The following is a 20,134-nucleotide window of genomic DNA, read 5'->3' on the forward strand; positions in this document are numbered from 1 at the left end:
AAGCTTTGTGGCTTGCACGACAGACCTCTTTATTGTTTCACATCGCAGTGGGAGGGTTTGGAATCACGACACTCTGGCAGGTTAGGGTTTTACTGCCAGAAACAAAGCCTTTGGAGGAGCTTCCCAATCTTTTATAATGGGGGTGTTACAGAAGCACCAAACCATCAGTGCTCGGGGTGTGTGTGTGTTTGCCATCTGGCCCTCCAAAGTTCCCCAGATTGGGACCACAGACAGACTGGATTTGATCCCTGGGCCTTAAACGCTGCAGCCCTGGATTATAGGCTGTCACCGTGTCCATGATTAGCAAGCTGTGTAACTCAGCCTTCTGCAGCCTGATGTAGTCCGACACATCTGGAAGAGAGCTCCCAGAATCCCCCAGCCAACATATCTGGAGCACACCAGGTTGAGGAAGGCCGTTGTAACTCATGCTCCAGAGGACGCCACATGAATAAATCTGCAGCCACTACACGTGGCCATGTCGGACCTAGCAGAATGGCACTCAATTCATCACATCTGTAAGGAGCAGAGAGGTTGATCCAAGGTGTTTAATGTCAACCATGCAGAATGGCTCAAGTCATACCGATGCTCTAAGGTCACTTCGCTATACTCCAGCCAAGAGGCCTGGAACACTGGCCTATGGCTTCAGATGTCGACTCTGGTGTGCTAGCCCACATCCGTGCCCCAACGTGGCATAGGATGTCACTGAGAGGTTGACGAACACAAAGGAAGGTGCTCCATCAGTGCTGGTCCTTGTCCGTGTGGGCTTTCTCTGCTTCCGAGGCCGGCTCGCTAGCCAGGTTCAAAACAGGGAGGCGGTCTCCGCAGTGGCTCTTCCGGGCGCATCGGTAAAGATCCCTGCAGGGAGGGAGGGAGGAAGGAACAGGTGAAGATCCCTGCATGCCACTCACAGAGCCAGCTGTCATTCCTGACCTGCCACCCAGAGGACCAGAGACTTGAATCCACACTCCTCCTCTACCCGGGAGAACAGGAGTCCACTACCTGCCATGTTTTTTAGGAGTAACCACTGCGTGCTGGAGACTGCCGTCAGCACAGCACAGGTGGACGTGGACGTGGCGAGGCCGGCAAAGCACCGGCTGGGTAATCCGAGGCCAGGGCTCCTCCGACTCCTCTGGACCGCGACGCAGGATCAGGAAGGAAAATTTCTCCTCCTTCTTGTCTGGATTCTGGAGGAACGCACAAGAGACAGAAATGTATACAACTGCAAAGTCATGCATCCCCTCTTTACAAGGCCAGTCTAGGCACTTACCCAACGGAAAGGCAAGGGGACATACGTCTGGATGAAGTTACATGGCAGGGGACGGTCGGGTGACAAGCGAGCGCAGGGCAAATGGTGCGGACACTGAGCATGGGAGAGAAAGCGCAGAGAGCGTAAAAACGTAGCAAGTCTCTGGATGCTAAGAAAGACGATTCAAACACAAGCCTCACTGTCTTTTCCTCCCAACAAACAGGTGAGTTTCTGGCTGCGTTCAGCCCACACGATAGTCAAAGGTGGGGTAATAATCATCTTGACAGTTGTTTATCTAGCGGTACTCCTTACACAACAGGATAATAATCAACTGTGTTGTGGATTAAGATCAGGGCTGAGTTGACTATTAGTCTACGCTGAGTTGACTCACTCAGTCCTCCCACTAGTAAGTATCCCATCAGCCATTGCTGCCAAAAATCTATCCTGCCAGCTGAACTAGAGCAGCAAGCACCACTTTGGACACTCTTGCCTTGCGACTCTGTGGCTGACGAAGTAACCAACAGTGCCCTCCAGACAACACGATAACCCACGGTGGTTCAAATAGCCAACTCTGCGCAGTGTTGGTTATTTCGGCCAAGTAAGCCACCATGGGTTAAAAAACTCCCACCACACAACGCGATAACTCATGGTGGTTTAAATTACTAACCGCTGACTATTTAAACCACCACTGGTCATCACGTTGTCTGAACCCAGTCTCTGGGGCACTTCTGTTCCCACACCGCTCTGAACTGGAGCAAAACTTAGCCCTGCTTGAGATGCAACTACTTTGGCCTGATAAACCAACGGCTGGGGCAGCCTGCCCTCTCCTCCCCTTTCTTCACAGGTCTTTAATTCAGTATTTCCAGGGTTTCTTAAACTCCAATTACAGCCAAACTAAGAAACTGTGGCTTAGACAGGAATCCTGACAGACAGGCTGGACAGACGGAACAGCCAAGACAACTGTGCCTTCTGTTCCTCCACTAAAAATCCTGGGCCCATCTAGATTATTTACCACAGTTAGGCAGGGACACACGGAGAGGCTACTAGATCCAGCAGATGCTGGCCTCTTCTCTCCCCATTTTTGACCTCTAAGGGCTTGCCTCTTTTTCCTCCCGCAGAGGCTGCGAGGGGTTAGGGGGGAGGGCTCAGATTCCAGAGTCCCTCTCCTGAGCGCATAGGACTGTCTACGGCCTCAGGAGGATGGATCTGAGAGATGCTATAGACCCTGGGACGCTTTCCCAGGGACCATAGGATTGCTCTGCCTTGCTCAGACCACAAACCAGGATTGCAAGCCACGGTTTTCTCTCGGTCTGCAAGCCGGGATCTGTTTCAGATTTAACAAGGAACCCATGTTTAAAGAAACCACAAACATATCAAATAATGGTGCACATGAGAAAAGAGATGAGGCACAACACATGCTCTTGATCTGATAAAGCAGAAGTGGGCAAACTGAGTCCATCCAGATATCTTGGTCTACAATTCCAATGACCCCTCACCACTGGCTATGCCGGTTAGGGGTGATGGCATCTGGCAGGCCCCAAGATTGCCCAACCGTGCAATTTTGCCACGGTTTACCAGACCAAGAAAGAAAGCATCATAACGCCCCCCTCACAGCCCAGGATGACCTTGGGGCTGCCACATCCCTTTCACAACACTTTTCGACACTTACCGGAGCAAAAACATGAGCTTCTCGGGGGTCATGAACTACTTTATCCATGCCCTGCATAAGAGGAATTAAAAAAACAAAACAAAACAGGTCATTAGATCCGCCCTCCTTCCCGTTGCTATAATTTTGCCTCTCTGGGGCAAAGTTGGAGACCCAACTTTGAGCTAAATAGTGTGACCCATATAGGGATCGGGGTGGAGCAGGTGGAGCCAGCAAGAGGATTCCTCCACCAGCTTGTTTAAATGTTCAGGAAAATTAATAGGCCTGTGGCAGAGACATCACAATATTGAGCCTTCACCTCTGCAGGAGGCGGCCCATCGCCCAGGGAAAGAAGGGGTGGGTGCTCCCACCACCATCACCGCCACTACTCTTCCCTGTGGACTTCTGCCTGGCAGACTGCCACTCCGTGCAGGGCCAGGCCCCCAGATAAGCCAGCTGCTGTGGACAACCTCCACCTCTCCCTAGAAGGCATATATAAGCCGGCTGCCTGAAGTGGCCTGGGACAGCCGTCACCTGCAGGAGAAGGAGGCCCATCACTACAGGAAGAGGGGCTTCTGCCGCTGCCTACTGGCTTTGTGGGGCTTGAGCTATGTGCCTGGGAGGGAGGACACAGGGCCAAGTGGGGGGAATCTGAGGAGCGCCCAATTAGTGTAGTTACAGGTAGAGGGAGATACGGCGTTGTGAAGACTTGCCAAGGGACTGCGACACAGTTAACGGTAGTGCCGTGCTCCGGTCATCCCCACACCCGCAGGTTTGTTGGTTGCCTTATCAGTCAGCTCTCAGGATGCTGCTTTTAAATGCCAGATTGGTGCATAATAAGACCTCCGTCATCCATGACTTAAAAGTGGGTGAGGTGGACAATCTGGCATGCATTACCGAGACCTGGGTGGGTGAGCAGGGAGGAGTTAGTCTCTCCCAGCTATGCCCACCGGGGGAACTTGGTTCAGAATCAGGGTAGACTTGAGGGCCAGGGAGAGGGGGTTGCTGTGGTCTAAAGGAACTCCACCCCCCCTCTGCAGGCTCCCTGTCCATGTGACTACTGGTCTGGAGTGTTTGCATCTTGTGTTGGCCCAATGGGACAGATTCTGTTGGCGTACTGCCCACCCCACTACTCAACAGACTCCCTACGTGAGCTGGCGAAGGTGGTCCCAAGAGCACTGCTGAGATCCTTCAGACAGTTGGTTCTGGGGGATGTCAACATTCATGCCGAGGGCACCTTATCCAGGGTGGCTCAGGATTTCGTGGTCTCCATGACAACCATGGGACTGTCCCAACATGCCACTGGCCCAACGCACACAGCAGGGCATACTCTAGACCTGGTCTTCTCAGCTGGACATGTTGATCTGAAAGTGAGGGGCTTGGCATCAACCCCTTTGTCATGGTCAGATCACTACCTGTTGACGTTTAGACTTACAACAGCTTTTCCTCTCTGCAAAGGTGGGGGGACCCATTAAGATGGTCCGGCCACAGAAGCTAATGGATCCGGATGGTTTCCAGAGGAGTTTTCCGGCTGATAGGGCTGGTGTTCCTGTCAAAACCCTGGTTGATCTATGTAATGCAGAAATGACCCGGGTGGTTGACACAATTGCTCCTGAGCGCCCTCTCCTGAATAGAGCTTGTATGGTTCGTGGTATACCCCAGAGTGATGAAACAAAATAGTGCAGATGGAGAAAAATTCCTAGAGAATACAATCAAATGCTGGTGTGTGCCTACAGTAAGGCATATTCAGGGGCAGTGAGAGCAGCAAAAAACCCAGTAACCTGCTGCCCAGCGGAGCTTTTCAGAGTTGTCTGGAGACCATTACATGCCGGCCCCAAGGACACTGTAGAACCATCTGAGGCCCGCTGTAACATATTTGCTAGGCACTTCCAAAATAAAATCTCTTGCATCTGCCAGGACTCCAGTGTTATAGCAGGTGAATCAGGTGAGGTATCCAAACCACAGCCTTGTCCAGTTTTCTTGGATGAGTTTCAGTTTCAGTTTCAGCTCAAGGATGTTGACAAGGTGCTTGGACAGGTTCATGTAACCACCTCCATATTGGATCCTTGCCCCTCTTGGCTAATAAAAGCGAGCAGGGATGGAACAGCCGGCTGGGCCAGGGAAGTGATTAATGCCTCTCTGAGAGAGGAAGTGGTCCCGGGCCAGCTGGTGGCCCAGCTATGCCCCTATCTGGACAGGGATAACCTGACATCAGTTGTCTATGCCCGAGTAACCTCCAAGTTAGATTACTGCCATGCACTCTACGTGGGGCTGCCTTTGAAGACTGTTCAGAAGCCGCAGCTTGTGCAAAATGAGGCGGCCAGAGTGTTAACAGGGAGCAGAAGGTTTGAACATATAAGAGTTGCACTTGCAGCCTTTATGTTTCGGAGCCCGATGCAAGGTGCTGGCTCTAACTTATAAAGCCTTACACAGCTTGGAACCACAATACTTGACAGAATGTCTTTCCCGTCATGAACCTACCCATACACTACGCTCAACATCGAAGATTCTTCTCTGGGTGCCTACTTCGAGAAAGGCTCGAAAGACAGCAACAAGGGATAGGGCCTTCTCTGTGGTGGCCCTCCAATAATGAAAAGATCTCCCTAAAAAGGCCCACCTGGCGCCAACATTGCTATCTTTTCAACGACAGGTCAAGACTTTTCTCTTTTGCCAGGCATTTCGCAATATGTGATGAGTTTCACCGATCCCAGATCTGTTTTTAGGTTCAGCTGACAGCTTAAAGTTTTTTTTATAGTTTTTAGATATATGTTTTTGTGTATGCTGCATGTTTTCATGGTTTTAAATTTTGTATGTAGTTCTTAATTGTTTTAATCTTACGCAAACCACCCAGAGAGCTGTGGGTACGGGGCATTAGAGAAATATTATAAGTAGCAACCCTAACTCCCCACCACAATGAGAGAGGGTGGGAAGAAACCTCTCCCTTCTTAATTAAATCCTATTTCACAAACTTGCATAAATACAAGTGGCAGTTTGGAGCACTTACAATAATTAGCAGAAATAGTTTGGGATTAAATGTCTCCAACAGGGAAATATTAGAAGCTTAAGTGTAATTGAGGGAGCAATGTTAAATAATCTCTTGATGTCCAGACTTTCGTGAATGGCATAAAGCCCTCCTCAGCCTAAGAGAAGAAGACTGGAGGGACACCTGGGGTGTTCTCCAGGTTGCCCCCCGCCGAAGGATCAGGTGCACAGTTGAGGAGTCCTCTGGGATCCATCACTGTCACTTGAGGCACTGACGGCCTCAGTGGCTAAAAGCACCTTTTACCGGCTGAAGCTGACACACAACCAGCTGCAAACCTCTCTGGACAAAAACGGACGAGTGAACTTTACCCACACTCTGGTAACGTTCCAGTCAATTACGCAAGGCGTCGCATCTGGGGGTATCTTTGGAGACGGATCAGAAACGTCAGTTAGGTCGAAACACAGAGCTGCTAGGCTACTAACTGGGACTGGTCTTTACGTTCCGGCTTTGGCCCAGAACATCTAAAGCAGGGAGGTTGAAAACTCACCCTGCGGGCCGAATACGACCCACAAGGAGCCTCTATCCAGCCTGCCAACTTCTCCCCCAGGCTCTGTCCTCCATTTGCGTAAGACAAAAATCTCCTCTCTCGAATTGTTGCAGAGATGTGAGATTTTCCCCCGCTTCCCCCCCCACCCCCAGTATTTGTTGTTTTTAACCTGCTTTATTGTCTGAGCTGTATACACACTAAAATCCATTCTTTCACTATCGTTTCAGAGCCGGTGTGCGTTCATTTAAGCTGGCCACAAGTGCTTCAAGGAGCCTTACCTTCAACACAACATCTCGGGCCTCCATGAGCATCTGATGACCTTCCTTGGTTCCGTTTTCTACCAGAACCTGGGGAGGAAAGGCAAAGGAGGAAGTGTGCTAGGGGGAGGAAAGCCTTCCACAACAAAGAGGAGGGGCTTCCGGAGCACATGGAATCCATGGGAAATGGATTTATAAAGCATAATTAGTGCACTTGGCAAAATTCAAGAGGACAGAGCCTTGCTCCAAGGAGCTCACAATCTAAGGGAAGCTCGGAGGATGGCAACAAGGGAGAGGGCCTTTTCAGTGGTGGCCCCCAATTATGGAATGATCTCCCCGATGAGGCTCGCCTGGTGCCAACATTGTTATCTTTTCAGCGGCAGGTCAAGACTTTAATCTTCTCCCAGGCATTTAACAGCATTTAACAACATATGCTAAGTTTGTTTGTTTTTTTAATGGACCCCAAAACTGTTGTTTAAATGGATACTGTAGTTTTTAATATTTTTGATGGGTTTAAATTTTGTATACTTTTTAACGTTCACTGTTTTTAACTTCTGTAAACCGCCCAGAGAGCTTCGGCTATGGGGCGGTGTATAAATTTAATAAATAACACATGAGAAACAAAGGAATGGGAAAGAGACGGATGAACAGGGAAGCGGTACGCGGTTGCCTCAGTTACATGTGGTTAAAGGCTGAGTTACAGCCAGGTTGAGTGAAGACATCCAACCGAGCTGTGGGCCATGGTTCGAGCCAGAGAGATTTCAGGAGCTGGGCAAAAGCTCTTACAATATAGCTATTACAATATAGTCCACGGAGGCTCACTGGGGGCGGGATTTCCTTCCTGCTTATTCTCCCCATGGGTTACAGTGCTACAGGATGATAGCACCTCAATCACCCTGTAAGTCAATGAAATTTGGGGGAAGCGGAAAGGAAGAGAAGCCAGAAGTTGGCGATGCACTGGGGATAAGTTGATTGTTCTACACCAGGGATGGGGAAGGGGTGACCCTTCAGATATTGCTGGACTACAATTCCCATGATCCCTTGCTGTGCAACTCCCATCGCATGCCACTGGCAATGATGGGAGTTGCAGTCCAATATCTGGAGGACCACACAAGCCCCCACTAAGTCACTAAGAAACTGTCACCAAAAGAGTGGACCCTCACTTCCTAGCCCATGAAGAAGGCAGTGAAGTGCAGGGAAGTAAGAGAAGCACAGATCTGTCAGGTTCACCTTTCAGTAAAGTTTTTATTGCAGAAATTCCAGCACCTGGCTTTGAGCTTTTACAATCCAGCGGAGACCAGATTACAATATAGTTCATTAACCAGGGTCAGTTTCTGGGTTACCCAACAAAAGATCAGGCTCAGAATACAAAAGTCCTAACAGGTTTAGAGAGCCAACAAAGAAACAAGACAAGGAAGCTTTTCTGGTTAGAAGGACTGTGCTTCCGGTAAACTCTACCACCTGCTGTTCTCATTTAAATATAGATGAGCGACAGCTACAGATCACAATCAGACATGCCATTCTGGCAAGGAAACCTCGTGCTATGCCTTACTGGATGCCTCTATTCCACCCTCTTGAGTTGACATCACATCTTAAGGCATTCCCAGAAACCCTTTCCCCTTCAGAGCCCTCTCCCCTGCTGGCCCGTTCCCATGGAAGACACCCTTGGTTGAAAAGCAGGAGGCTCCATCAACGTCAGGTCTCCCAGCTGTGGAAGATAGGCTCTTTTCAGCATCCTGAGTCTCACCCCCTTCTGGCTTGTAACCAGGTGGGAGACCTGGTAGAATCCAATTCCCACAGCTGGACCTGGCTCCACAGCATCACCCTCTTGACTCAGAATCAGTATCACAGACTATCACTCCCCAAAGACTGGGACAAGGTCTGACAATATCTGCAGATTTAACCAATCCAGGACAAACACATCACTTACCAGAAAGCCATCTGTCTTTCTCCAGAGAGTCTGCACGGTCTCGACTCTCTGAGAATGACCTGGGAGTTCATTGAGAGAGAAAGCAGATACGACGAGGTCAAATTTCACCTGCAGTGGAGCAGAGACAGAGAACATGTAGCCACACAGGCTGCAGTTACAAATGTTAAGGGTCATTGTTAAGACATCATCTACATCAAGGATGGGCAACTTGCAGCCCTCCATGTGTTTTTGGCCTACAACTTCCATATGCTGACGGCCAACAATTTGGAAGGCTTCAAAAGGGTGGGTGGGTGGATAAATTCCTGGGGGAGAAGGCTATCAAGGGCTACTAGTCCTGATGGCTATGTGCTATCCCCTGTATCTGAGGCAGTAAGCCTGTGTGTACCAGTTGGTGGGGAACATGGGCAGAAGGGTGCTATTGCACTCATGTCCTGCTTGTGGGTCCCTGGTCAATAGCTGGTTGGCCACTGTGTGAACAGAGTGGTGGACTAGATGGACCGTTGGCCTGAACCAGCAGGACTCTTTTTGAGGAAGCCCTCATATGGCATGGTGTTGAAGCAGTTCTGTACATAGGAACGGGCCCAAATTCCTCACAAACTGATGTGAGGGTCTGACCAACAGTTACAGGAAATGCTTACTAGAAATCATCGCTGCTCAAGGGGGTGCCAACCAGGTGGCAGAAATATGTGACAATCCTAAGGGGTTCACAAACCTTTCCTCACCACTGTACACCAGGAAGAACCGGGTTTAAATCCACACTCAGCCACGAAACTTACTTGCAGTAATCATATTTATTATAGAGAATCTCTCTGCTTATTATCAAATGCCAATTCTCCTCAACTTCCATGCTTCCTGACCCAGAAACAGATACTTCCAGACTTTGTAATTATTTTTAATGATACCCGAAATGTGGACCAGCTTGAACTATTGAAGCCACAGGAGATTTAACGAGAAGTGGAATTTACCCAAGTCAAGCGGGAAATCTTTGCGGTGCCTTCAGAAAAAACACCAGGGAAGACAAGGCCCCGTTATCAGTCCCCAGCCAACTGAGCCACTAGGAACTCAGGTGTTCGAAGAGTGGTTAACAAGCCCTCCCGGGACTCAGCTACTGCTATTTGGAAGAGTCAAGTGGAGAGGTGTTTTTACCTTTGGTGAGACAGGGAGGAACTGCCGGAAATAAACACCGGGGAAGCAGAGTTGCTGGTCTTCAGACAAGCCTAGGAAGAAGAAAATCACCAACGGGCATAAGCGTAGACAAAGAAAGGGCTTGTAGGGGTTCAAATCAATGGGTGATTCTGACTGGGATGGGCGGGAACTGCAGCTCAAGGTGGCTTGTATGTTGGCGAGGGGTGGGGAGGAGTGAAAAGTAAGAGAAAAGTAAGATCAGAGCCACACAGAAGGTTATAGTTTATGATTCTGCAGAAGTGAAATACTGATTGTCATATGCTCAGCTTGTGTAATTTTTCTTCTTTAAAGAACCACCCAAGTTTCTAGTCCTCAAGGCTGTGAAGACACACCTGCGCATGGGTAATGCGCAGTAAAATTCCAGGGGGGCTGACAATTTCCATTGGGAAGTGGGTGGAGGGTAGGGTATCTCCACCTTGACATAACTCTCTGCACTCTTTCCACCACTGGAAGTAGTATAAAGAAGAAATTAAAGTTTGGCTATATATAATTTCTGGCCTTGTGTGTGTGTATGTGTGTGAACATTCAGTTTTTGCCAACACAGGAACAGCAGGACTTTGGATACTCCGCACAAAACACCAGCGCAAGCTTTGCACTTTAAATGGTGTACACGTTCACCTCTAATTTGGTCTGCTTTGCCTAGTTTCGCATAGAAAACGCCTCTGGGCTGTATCCGGTTCAGACTGAAACTAAAGGCTCACATGATGGAATGCTTCCACCTGGGGTGGGTGGGGAGGAAATAAAACAATCCCCACCCACAGAAAACTAGTGCGTCAGGAAGGCCAGGAAAATATCATGACAGGCTAGCTTCCTGGTGTGGGGATTTTTTAAAACTCCCCCACCCCCTGGGAAACATTAAATATTGTGAAGCCCCAGCTGCCAGCTCATGTGATACAGCCCAGATGCAGGTTTGACACTTCGGGGAGTACCTAAAATACATTTAGAAATGGGATTTCCCGTCCAAATTCTGTGTCTACCTTTGGGGCGCACAGTCCATAAGAGGAGGCAGGGATTAGTCAGTCGCAACTCCGTGGGCACAAACCATGGGGAAGGCTCTTTTGTGCAAGGGCCATTGAAATGACCAGCTGGAAAAAAAATTGAACCGCCCAGAGAGATTTGGCTATGGGGCAGTAAGGAAATCTAACAAATAAATGAATAAATAAGTCTGTTCCATTGGGGCGTTTCAATGTCATGGTGATAAGGAAAAGAAAACATCACAAATGCAAACATCACACATCTCCGCAGACTCCCGCACACAAAATTCTCACCTCTCATCAGCTTCTCCGCCAAGGCCAACATTGGAGCTGAGCTGTCGATATTCATATATTCGGTAAGAGTCTTACCCCAGATGCCGTGTGCTGCCCTAAGGTTGGGAGGGAGGAAGGAAAAAGCAAGGTGGCACACCTACGTATCACCTCCTCCATGATGCAGCCGCAGGGATGGAAGCCCCCTCCCTTCAACTAGCAAACCCCCCAATGACTGTCCCCACCCCTCCTCCTCCTCCTAGGAAACACCCACCCTGCCATCGCTCCAGAGGAAATCATAGTTTTCCCTTATGTGGTTTCTCACCAGCTCACAGCGGAGGTCCCCGAACCAAAATCTAGCAAGGTGTGGGGCTGGAAGTCTGGGACTCTCTTCTGGATCTGAAAGGAGGAAACAGAGGAGGAAGTTCATCCTTAGCCAAAGGTTGCTATCAATTTAAAATATCTACGGGGCGCTTTCCCCAGTCCGGAACCGCCGCACAAGCACCACGAGAGAAACATTAGAATCCTTAGGGATATTTTTCAGTCTAGAAGTCTATTAAATCATCATCATCCTATGCTTCTTTAGGCAGAAAGGAGTTCTACAACTCCCAGCATTTTATTTATTTATTACATTTTTATACCGCCCAATAGCTGAAGCTCTCTGGGCGGTTCACAAAAGTTAAAACCATAACGAAACAACCAACATGTTAAAAGCACAATTACAAAATACAGCATAAAAAGCACAACCAGGATAAAACCACGCAACAAAATTGATATAAGATTAAAATACAGAGTTAGAACAGTAAAATTTAAATTTAAGTTAAAACTAAGTGTTAAAATACTGAGAGAATAAAAAGGTCTTCAGCTGGCGATGAAAGGAGTACAGTGTAGGCACCAGGTGGACCTCTCTGGGGAGCTCATTCCACAACCGGGGTGCCACGGCGGAGAAAGCCCTCCTTCTAGTAGCCACCTGCCTCCCTTCCTTCCTCCCTTCACCGGCCTGCCTTGGGAATGCTGGGAGTTATAGGACTGTTTTCTGCATGGGATTGTGCCCTTAATCAGCCGGCTAGCTTTTCTTTATTTTTTTAAAATAACATCTTACGAGCCTTCCAGAGGAAACCAGAAATAGGTTTGTCTTCATGTCTGAAAGCAGGTCATTCCAAAGGTGGGGGGCCACCGCAGTAATGGCCCCTCTTCTCTTTATGACAGTCCTAAACTCTAGCACCGAGAATGCCGCAGGGATAGGCCGCTTCCAGAGATCCAGGGGGCTTTTTCAACCCCCACCCAACCCCCACTGTCACAGGCCACAGTCTGTGGGTTGCTCCTCGACAAGAAGGCCCAAATCATTGTTTTACAGCTGTAGCGCTAAAAAGCCCTATAATGGTTAAACGCAGCTCATTTCTAAGTTGAAATTAACCCTTTGGGCATACTGTATTTTGCACCAAAAGGGCCAAATTTAGCTTGCAAACATTTATTTATTATTTATTTAAAACATTTCTATCCCGCCCTATATCCTTAAGTTCTCAGAGCGGCGTACAGATAAAAACATAGTGTAAAACAATAAATATGCAGTTAAAAACAAATTAAACCATGATCCAAGTTAAAACAATATATAATTTAAAAGCAGTAAAAACAGTTAAAACAATGTGCCAGTGAGTTTAACCATCAAAGGCTTTGTTAAAAAGCCATGTTTTTACTTGGCGTTGAAATGATATCAATGTTGGCACCAATCGGGCCTCCAAGGGGAGGGCATTCCACAGTCAGAGTGCCACCGCAGAGAAAGCCCTCTCCCTTCTCCCATCGTAGCATATATGTTGCATTGGTGGGATGCAGAGGAAGGCTCCTCCAACAGATCTAAAGTCTTGGGCAGGCATATATAAGAAGAGGCACTCTCTCAAGTATAGAGGTCCCAAGCTGTTTAGGATTTTAAACGTCATTACCAACACCTATAATTCCGATCGGAAGTGTATAGGCAGCCAGTGCAGTTCTGTTAAGTCCAGTGTTATGTGGTCTCTGTAAGATGTACCCGCCAGCAGACTAGCTACTACATTTTGCACTATCTGCAACTTCTGCATCATCTTCAAGGGCAGCCCCACGTAGAGTGCATTGCAGTAGTCTAATTGGGAAGTTACCAGTGTATGCACTACTATGGCTAGGTTATCTCTGTCCAGGAAAGTCCAAAGCTGGCGGATCAGTCAAAGATGACCCCAAGTACTCTGTGCCATGGAGTCCACTAGCTGCAACTTCCACGTCGTCTTCAAGGGCAGCCCCACATGCTGCATTTGGCCTCTTGGACATTCCGTAGCCGCTAAGGATGCAATTTTTTTTAACGTTTTGGGGAGGTCCAAGTGGGAAAGAATGATATCAGGCCCAGTATATCAATAGTAACACTACTAATAATGCTGGCCTACCTTTTAAGATGGCTTAAAGATTAATACATTAATGCAGTAAAACAGTTTGAACATCTGACAGCCAATGTATACATGCTAAATATCTACTCTAAAAAAATAAAACAGAAAACAAGCCAAATTTGAGATATTTTTGGATGCCAGAAGACCACCAAAGCCAGTCCACAGCTGAAATGGGTCCAGGACCTTCAATTCGAAATGCTGCACTAGGGAGAATCCAGCGTTTTGCCAACTGAGTTAAGGCTGCTTAAAATTATTAATAGTCCTCATGAATCCTCCACTATCAGCCCCAAGAGAGCTGAAGCACCAACTCACCTCGTGGAAAGCTCGGGACACTGCTGCAAACACTCCATCCATTCGGGCTACCATGTAGAGAAAGCTGAGCTCTTCGGTGTATCTTGGAAGAACAAACCAAGGCACCAGTCAGTAGTGTGTCAGAACCCCAGTTTTCAGTTAAAAGACCAAAATAATCAAGCTTCTAGTTCTTATTGTTGCTTACAGCAAGCCTGAACAGGGGCAGCCAAAGATGGGTGAAATCTCAAAAATCAGACAACGGCCGAGGAAGGATGTGAGCCTGTGTGCGTGAAGAGGGAATGTGTATTTGCATTTCCCCTGCGGTGTAGGACAGACGACATAAGAACTCACAGACAGAACTACAAAACTCTACTGTAGGTTTATCACTGTGGCAGAAGCCTTTAAGTTTCTCCATGCAAATTCACGGATACATAACATGAAATGAAAGGGGAGGGGGGGTGTTTGGAAAGAAAGGCTTTATGGACTAATCAGCATTCAGCAACATAAGTGAGAGCATGTTACATTTGGGCCAAATCTTCCCTTGGAATCAGTTGCATCTAGAACAGCTGTCAAGAGACTCACTCCAGCGCCTCCCAGTGATAAGTTGTTTTACGGAGGACATTCAAGACATTTTGCCGAAGCTTCTTCTCAGCAGCTTCATCCAGAGAGTTCAGTGCAACTTCATCCAGAGAGTTTAGTGCATCTGAGAAAGGAAGAGAAAATTATTTTATTCATTAAACTTTTATCCTTCCCTTCCTTCAAGGAGCACAATCAGAATAGTAGAGAGGGAAGGGGCCTATAAGACCATCAAGTCCAACCCCCTGCTCAATGCAGGAATGCAACCTAAAACATTCCTGACAGATGGCTGTCCAGCTGCCTCTTGAATGCCTCTAGTGTGGGAGAGGCCACAACCTCCCTAGGTCATTGGTTCCATTGTCATACTGCTATGGATTTTGGATCCCCCCTCCTCACCCCATCATGGATTAGCACAGCGATCTTTCTTTAATTTTTATTTATTTTGTCTGTCATGCAGTTGACACTAGATGGCAGCAGAAGTCAAGAGCAGGTCAGTCACAAAGCAGAAAGGAATGTAATGAGAATTCCCCAATGGAACCAAATGACTTTGGATTTCTGTGAATCCAGACTTGCGGATTTTACAGCTTTCGTAGAATCATAGAATAGTAGAGATGGAAGGGGCCTATAAGGTCATTGAGTCCAACACCCTGCTCAGTGTAGGAATCCACATTAAAGCATCCCTGACAGATGGCTGTCCAGTTGCCTCTTGAATGCCTGTAGGGTGAGAGAACCCACGATCTTCCTAGGTCATTGGTTCCATTGTCATACTGCTTTAGCAGTCAGGAAGTTTTTCCTGATGTCCAACCAGAATCTGGCTTCCTGTAACTTGAGCCCATTATTCCGTGTCCTGCATTCTGGGAGGGTCGAGAAGAGATCCTGGCCCTCCTCTGTGCGACAACCTTTCAAGTATTTGAAGAGTGCTATCATGTCTCCCCTCCCCAGGCTAAACATGCCCAGTTCTTTCAGTCTCTCCTCATAGGGCTTTGTTTCCAGACCCCTGGTCATCCTCATTTCCCTCCTCTGAACCCCCTCCGGCTTATCTGCATCCTTCTTGAAGTGTGATGCCCAGAACTGGACGCAATACTCAAGATGAGGCCTAACCGGTGCCGAATAGAGGAGAACCAGTACGTCACACGATTTGGAAGCTATACAAGTTGGACACATCGTTCTCCACCCTCACCCCCCATTTCACCCTCACAACCATTCCAGTGAGGTATGGGATGGCAAGCGACAGGCAAGCAAGGCCCCTGTGTGAATAAGTGCGTGCCCCCAGAAAATGTATCCTCAGGAGAAAGTGACTCCTTGGGAGTAAGGCTCTGCAACGGGAGGCTTGATTAAGGCAGATGAGATTTGGGTGGGGTCCTGCAGGCTTTGGGCTTAAAAGCCTTCGTGGAAGATCCAGCCAGCGTTAGAACAACGTGGTCTGTCCTGCCTCTGTATCTTGTCTCCTGAACTGTGCCCTGTGATTAATGCCGTTTCCTGGCCTCTTGGACCGCCTAACAACCCTGCTTCTGGATTTCGTAACGTACCCGACTGATTCACCGTGTTTGACCTCTTCTTTGTTACCCTAACCCTGCCTTCCTCAACCTGGGGCGCTCCAGATGTGTTGGACTACAACTCCCAGAATGCCCCAGCCCTGGCTGGGGCATTCTGGGAGATGCAGTCCAACACATCTGGAACGCCCCAGGTTGAGGAAGGCTGCCCTAACCACTACTGCTGCTGCCTATTCCTCTTGTCTGCCTAACTGCCTGCGTTCTGACCTCTCCCTGGTTTCGAATCACCTCTGCTGTAACCTGAACCCCTTCGGCTAACCACCTGTAGGCATGACTGTTTGCTGATTCAACTGTATTTAAAGCATATTACAGCCAAAGCAGGACATCTGGGAAGTACAGCTGTCGCCTGATTTTAAAAAAGACCAAAAAAAAAAAAAAAAACCAACACCTCAGCATAGGTGATTCATCTGTACAAATTTTATTGGTGACATCTGGTTAATCATTGTTTGGATGCAAGAAAAGCACACGCGGTTTTACTTGATTCAAATATATGCTGCAGCTAGGGATGTAACTTTTGTATATCTCGATAGGTTTTTAATGGATATGTTTTAAATTTTCTAATGCTGCCTTGAGGCCCAGCGTTGGGCAAAGGGCAGGATATAATAATAATAATAATAATAATAATAATAATAATAATAATAATAATATTGTACGGTTCCTTCTGTGATTCACGGATTGCCAGGCACCTTCCGTTCCATCATACGTTAATTTACGGAATCGGATTTTTTGTACGAGAATTTTGTTCATTTGCAAATGAACATAATTGTGCAGATTCTACCCCCCCTCCAAAAGTTTTTTAAAAAGTCTATAAATCTCAGGAAAAAGCCAGTCAGCTGCAAAATCTGAAGGTTGGATTCACAGAAATCCAAATTTATTTAAATCCGTTACGGATTTCTCAGACATCCCTCATTGCAACAGGCATCGTAGTAGAAGATGAATTCCTTCACTTATGTGTGTGAGAGAAGGGAGCCGTCTTCTTTGCCTGCAGTGGCTGTGAATCAGTGCTGCGTCAGTTACACAACGCAGCTGCCGATGTGCAGCCACCGCAGGGCTTTTCCCTGAAGCTGCGCATCAAAGAATTGGGGGACTTAGTCCGATTTTTCCCTTCAAAGCGAGGTCTCCACAGCCCTTCCGCTGCGAGAGCTTGGAAGACGTCGAGATAGGGGAGTTCCCGGGAGGATGGCGACTGCTAATTGGTCGCCAGAAGCTGGGCAGAGGGCGGGCACAGCGAGCCCGCACTGCCTCCTGCCATTTAGATTACCCATCACCACCCTGCAACAGCGAAACCACATGGTTTAGCCACAAGGCAGTGCCGTGAAGGCAGGGCCAAGGAGTGGGAGGAGAATGGCTCGTCTAAGATGGAACTTGCCATCTACGTTTTTAAGAGAAGTATTATATTTAAAACAGAAATTACACTATTGTATTTAAATTACTTAAAACTGCTGCCTGGTTAACGGAGGACACATTTTAATCTAATGCAGCCAATCAAATCAATTACATGCAACAGCCCTACCAAAACCCCTAATGCCATCCCATCTTCGGCAAGGCTGACACAATGTATACTCCTACTTCCTATCCCACTCAAGAGGGTACCCTACCCTCCACCGTTACCTCACCTTTCTGACGGGCATAAGCTACCGCCTCCTCCCGTAGCTTCTGCTCCACCTGGTGCGCCTTCCTGCGCAACTCCTCAGCCTCCAGGGGGCGCTTGCGGCTCCAGAGGTAGTTGGTGAGGGACTTGGTCTTTTCCTCCAGACTGCGCATGGAGGATTCTGGGAAAGGGAAAAGGAGACAAGATGGAGGCACCATAACATGACAGACTGCATCTTCCATCATGCTTTACTATTGACTACGCTGGCTAAGGCTGATGGAAGCTGCAGTCGAATATCTGAAACGCCACATGCCTTCCAACAACCTTGTGGTCCATGGAAGAGCTGGGTTTAGAGATGCAAAGGCCGTTTCCTCCAAATGTCTATCCCCACTCTGGAAAAAAAAACACCTGAAGACTCCCAGCATTCCTAACCATTGGCCATTCTGCCTGGAGAACTGAAGTCCAAACCATCTGGAGGACTCCAGGTTGGGAAAGGCCATTTTAAAGCAACGAAGTGATTTTAGATCTGTAACAACTGCTAGAAGAAAAAATAAGTATTCCTTTTTCCCCCCAAACAACCATGGGGGTAAACGTGCATTTTCCCCCCCATCATGGCTTCAAAATTTTCATAAATCTCTAGATGGGGTTAAAGAAGGGATTTGAAGGAAAATAGAACGGTGAAGGCAGAAAGATGTCCTGGGAAGGAGCTCCAACCATAGGGAGAGATGGGCAGAAGGTATTTGGGACTCCAGCTTCCAGGAGCCCCTTCCAGCATGGGCAATGGTCAAGAATACTGGGAGTTGGAGGCCAAACCATCTGGAGATCTACTTTCTGCCCATCTGCTCTACCTATCGTTAAGCTATGGCCCCTTCCTTGACTGATTATCTAAGCATGTCGACCGATGATCTAAGTGCTACTAACAGCTGGCCAAACCTACCCTTCCTAAGGGTCAAGTCAGAAGCCCTTCACAATAGAACCATGCTGCAGGGAATGGTTATTTATGAAGACACATTCAAAATGGAAGAGTGAACCAGGTCCACTCAACACCGTCTCATATTGCACTGGATTCCAAAACGAAGAAAATAACACCACAGCCTTCTGCCCACCCCAGCATCCCATACGCTTAACCTTTTAGTGGTTCTACTCACCGGCCACCAGAAAGCGAGCCACTTCTACCAATTCAGGAGGAAGCCTGACACTTTTGAGATGGAGGATGCCAGGATGCTTGCGGTGTGGAATTTTGCCCAAGAAATCAGAAGAATTATCAACTTGGGAGACCTTGGGAATGACTGTAGCCAGACCCTGAGGGGAGAGACAGAAGAAAAGGTTGGTCATGAGATCTGAGATACACTCATAGTTAGATGGAATCCAAAAGCTATTTGGAATAACACGGGACTGAGAAATAAAACCCTATGAGGAGAGACTGAAAGAACTGGGCATGCTTAGCCTTAAGAAAAGACTGAGCTCTAATGGGTAGGTGGTCTTACCCTGAAGACCGAGAAAGAATTAGCTGTGCGGAGAGTTCCGCAGGCCCTCCGCAAGTGCCTGGCTGCAGCCATCTTGAGAAGGGAACTTCCCGCTCAGCGCGCATGCGCGTGAGCTAGGCGGAAGTACTTCGCGTCCGCCATCTTGGGAAGGGACCGGGGAAAGTCAAGATCACAGCGCGTGCACACATATCCCTCGACGTTAAGCTCAACCGGAAGATCACGCCCACCAAGCGGCTGATTGGTCCTCGAGTTACCCTTGCGTCATCGGAATCCTTCCTCGCAGAGTTAGCAAACGTTCTAAAGCTCAGCTGGGAAAGAAAGAGCTTATTTGCATGGAGATCGCCGATTGGCTCATTCATCGCCCGCCTTTACACAGCCTTTTAAGCGTTCTGTCCCCGCCCTTTCTCCAGCCCCGTTGGAAGAGTCAAAGGGAAGCGCCGCCCCTTCTAGTTCTTCAGTTGCACGTGGGAAGCTGAAGAACCGCCTGGGAAATCGTTACTTATTTGCAAGGCGTGTGAAAATAATGTAATTGGGTAGTAGTGTACGTTGTTGCTGTTTTCTTCTTCTTCGTTTTGGACATCAGGGCTTGTATTTGAGGCAATTGAAGAATCCTGTAGTCAAATTCATTTTGTCTTGATTTATTTATTGTACTTTTAATCCACCCGGTAAGTTCTCTGGGAGGTACGCAGCACACTAAAAACGCAGGGTGCAAACATTCAAGCAAAAAAACAAGAGTGTAATGTGGATACTTATCTAGAATAATACCCATTGATTTCAGTGGATTTACTTCTGAGTAAGCAAGAATAGGCCTGTACTGTAAATGGCTTTTTTCATTCTTTTTGGCTCCTTGCTGTCCTATTTTTTGCCTCCTTGCTAAGAAAAGCTTTCTTATATCAGCCATGCATATTTACTCATAAGTAAGTGTGCATGAGGGTTGCAATCTGTGCACACTAGTCTGTGTTGTGAGCTCCATTGAAACTAATGGGATTTAGTTGTGAGTAAATTAGGGTGACCCTATGAAAAGGAGGACAGGGCTCCTGTATCTTTAACAGTTGCATAGAAAAGGGAATTTCAGCAGGTGTCATCTGTAGATATGGAGAACCTGGTGAAATTCCCTCTTCATCACAACAGTTAACGGTGCAGGTGCCCTGCCCTCTTTTAAATCTGATCACTCTAGTATAGCTCCTG

General features: G+C 47.8%; 2 protein-coding genes across 3 annotated transcripts in view; both read right to left on the reverse strand.

Moving 5' to 3' along the window:
- SLC39A2 (solute carrier family 39 member 2) overlaps nucleotides 1–20,134 on the reverse strand; it is a 378,852-nt gene that overhangs the window by 23,226 nt on the left and 335,492 nt on the right. The window lies entirely within an intron of this gene.
- METTL17 (methyltransferase like 17) lies at nucleotides 5–19,051 on the reverse strand. 2 transcript variants are annotated; one of them, XM_063137947.1, is made up of 14 exons: nucleotides 18,947–19,051; nucleotides 18,608–18,761; nucleotides 17,485–17,640; nucleotides 14,322–14,418; nucleotides 13,761–13,842; nucleotides 11,363–11,436; nucleotides 11,062–11,156; nucleotides 9,755–9,825; nucleotides 8,609–8,716; nucleotides 6,700–6,768; nucleotides 2,916–2,966; nucleotides 1,268–1,360; nucleotides 1,000–1,184; nucleotides 5–855 (listed from the first exon to the last, which is right to left on the reverse strand). In XM_063137947.1, the coding sequence occupies exons 1-14, from the start codon at nucleotides 19,016–19,018 to the stop codon at nucleotides 738–740; spliced, it is 1,425 nt and encodes a 474-aa protein (XP_062994017.1). In that variant the 5' UTR covers nucleotides 19,019–19,051; the 3' UTR covers nucleotides 5–737. The 2 variants fall into 2 exon arrangements, with proteins under 2 accessions (XP_062994017.1, XP_062994016.1); XM_063137946.1 differs by having other exon boundaries at nucleotides 14,322–14,442.

The sequence above is a fragment of the Elgaria multicarinata genome, chromosome 11, assembly GCF_023053635.1.
Source record: "Elgaria multicarinata webbii isolate HBS135686 ecotype San Diego chromosome 11, rElgMul1.1.pri, whole genome shotgun sequence".
NCBI lineage: Eukaryota > Metazoa > Chordata > Lepidosauria > Squamata > Anguidae > Elgaria > Elgaria multicarinata.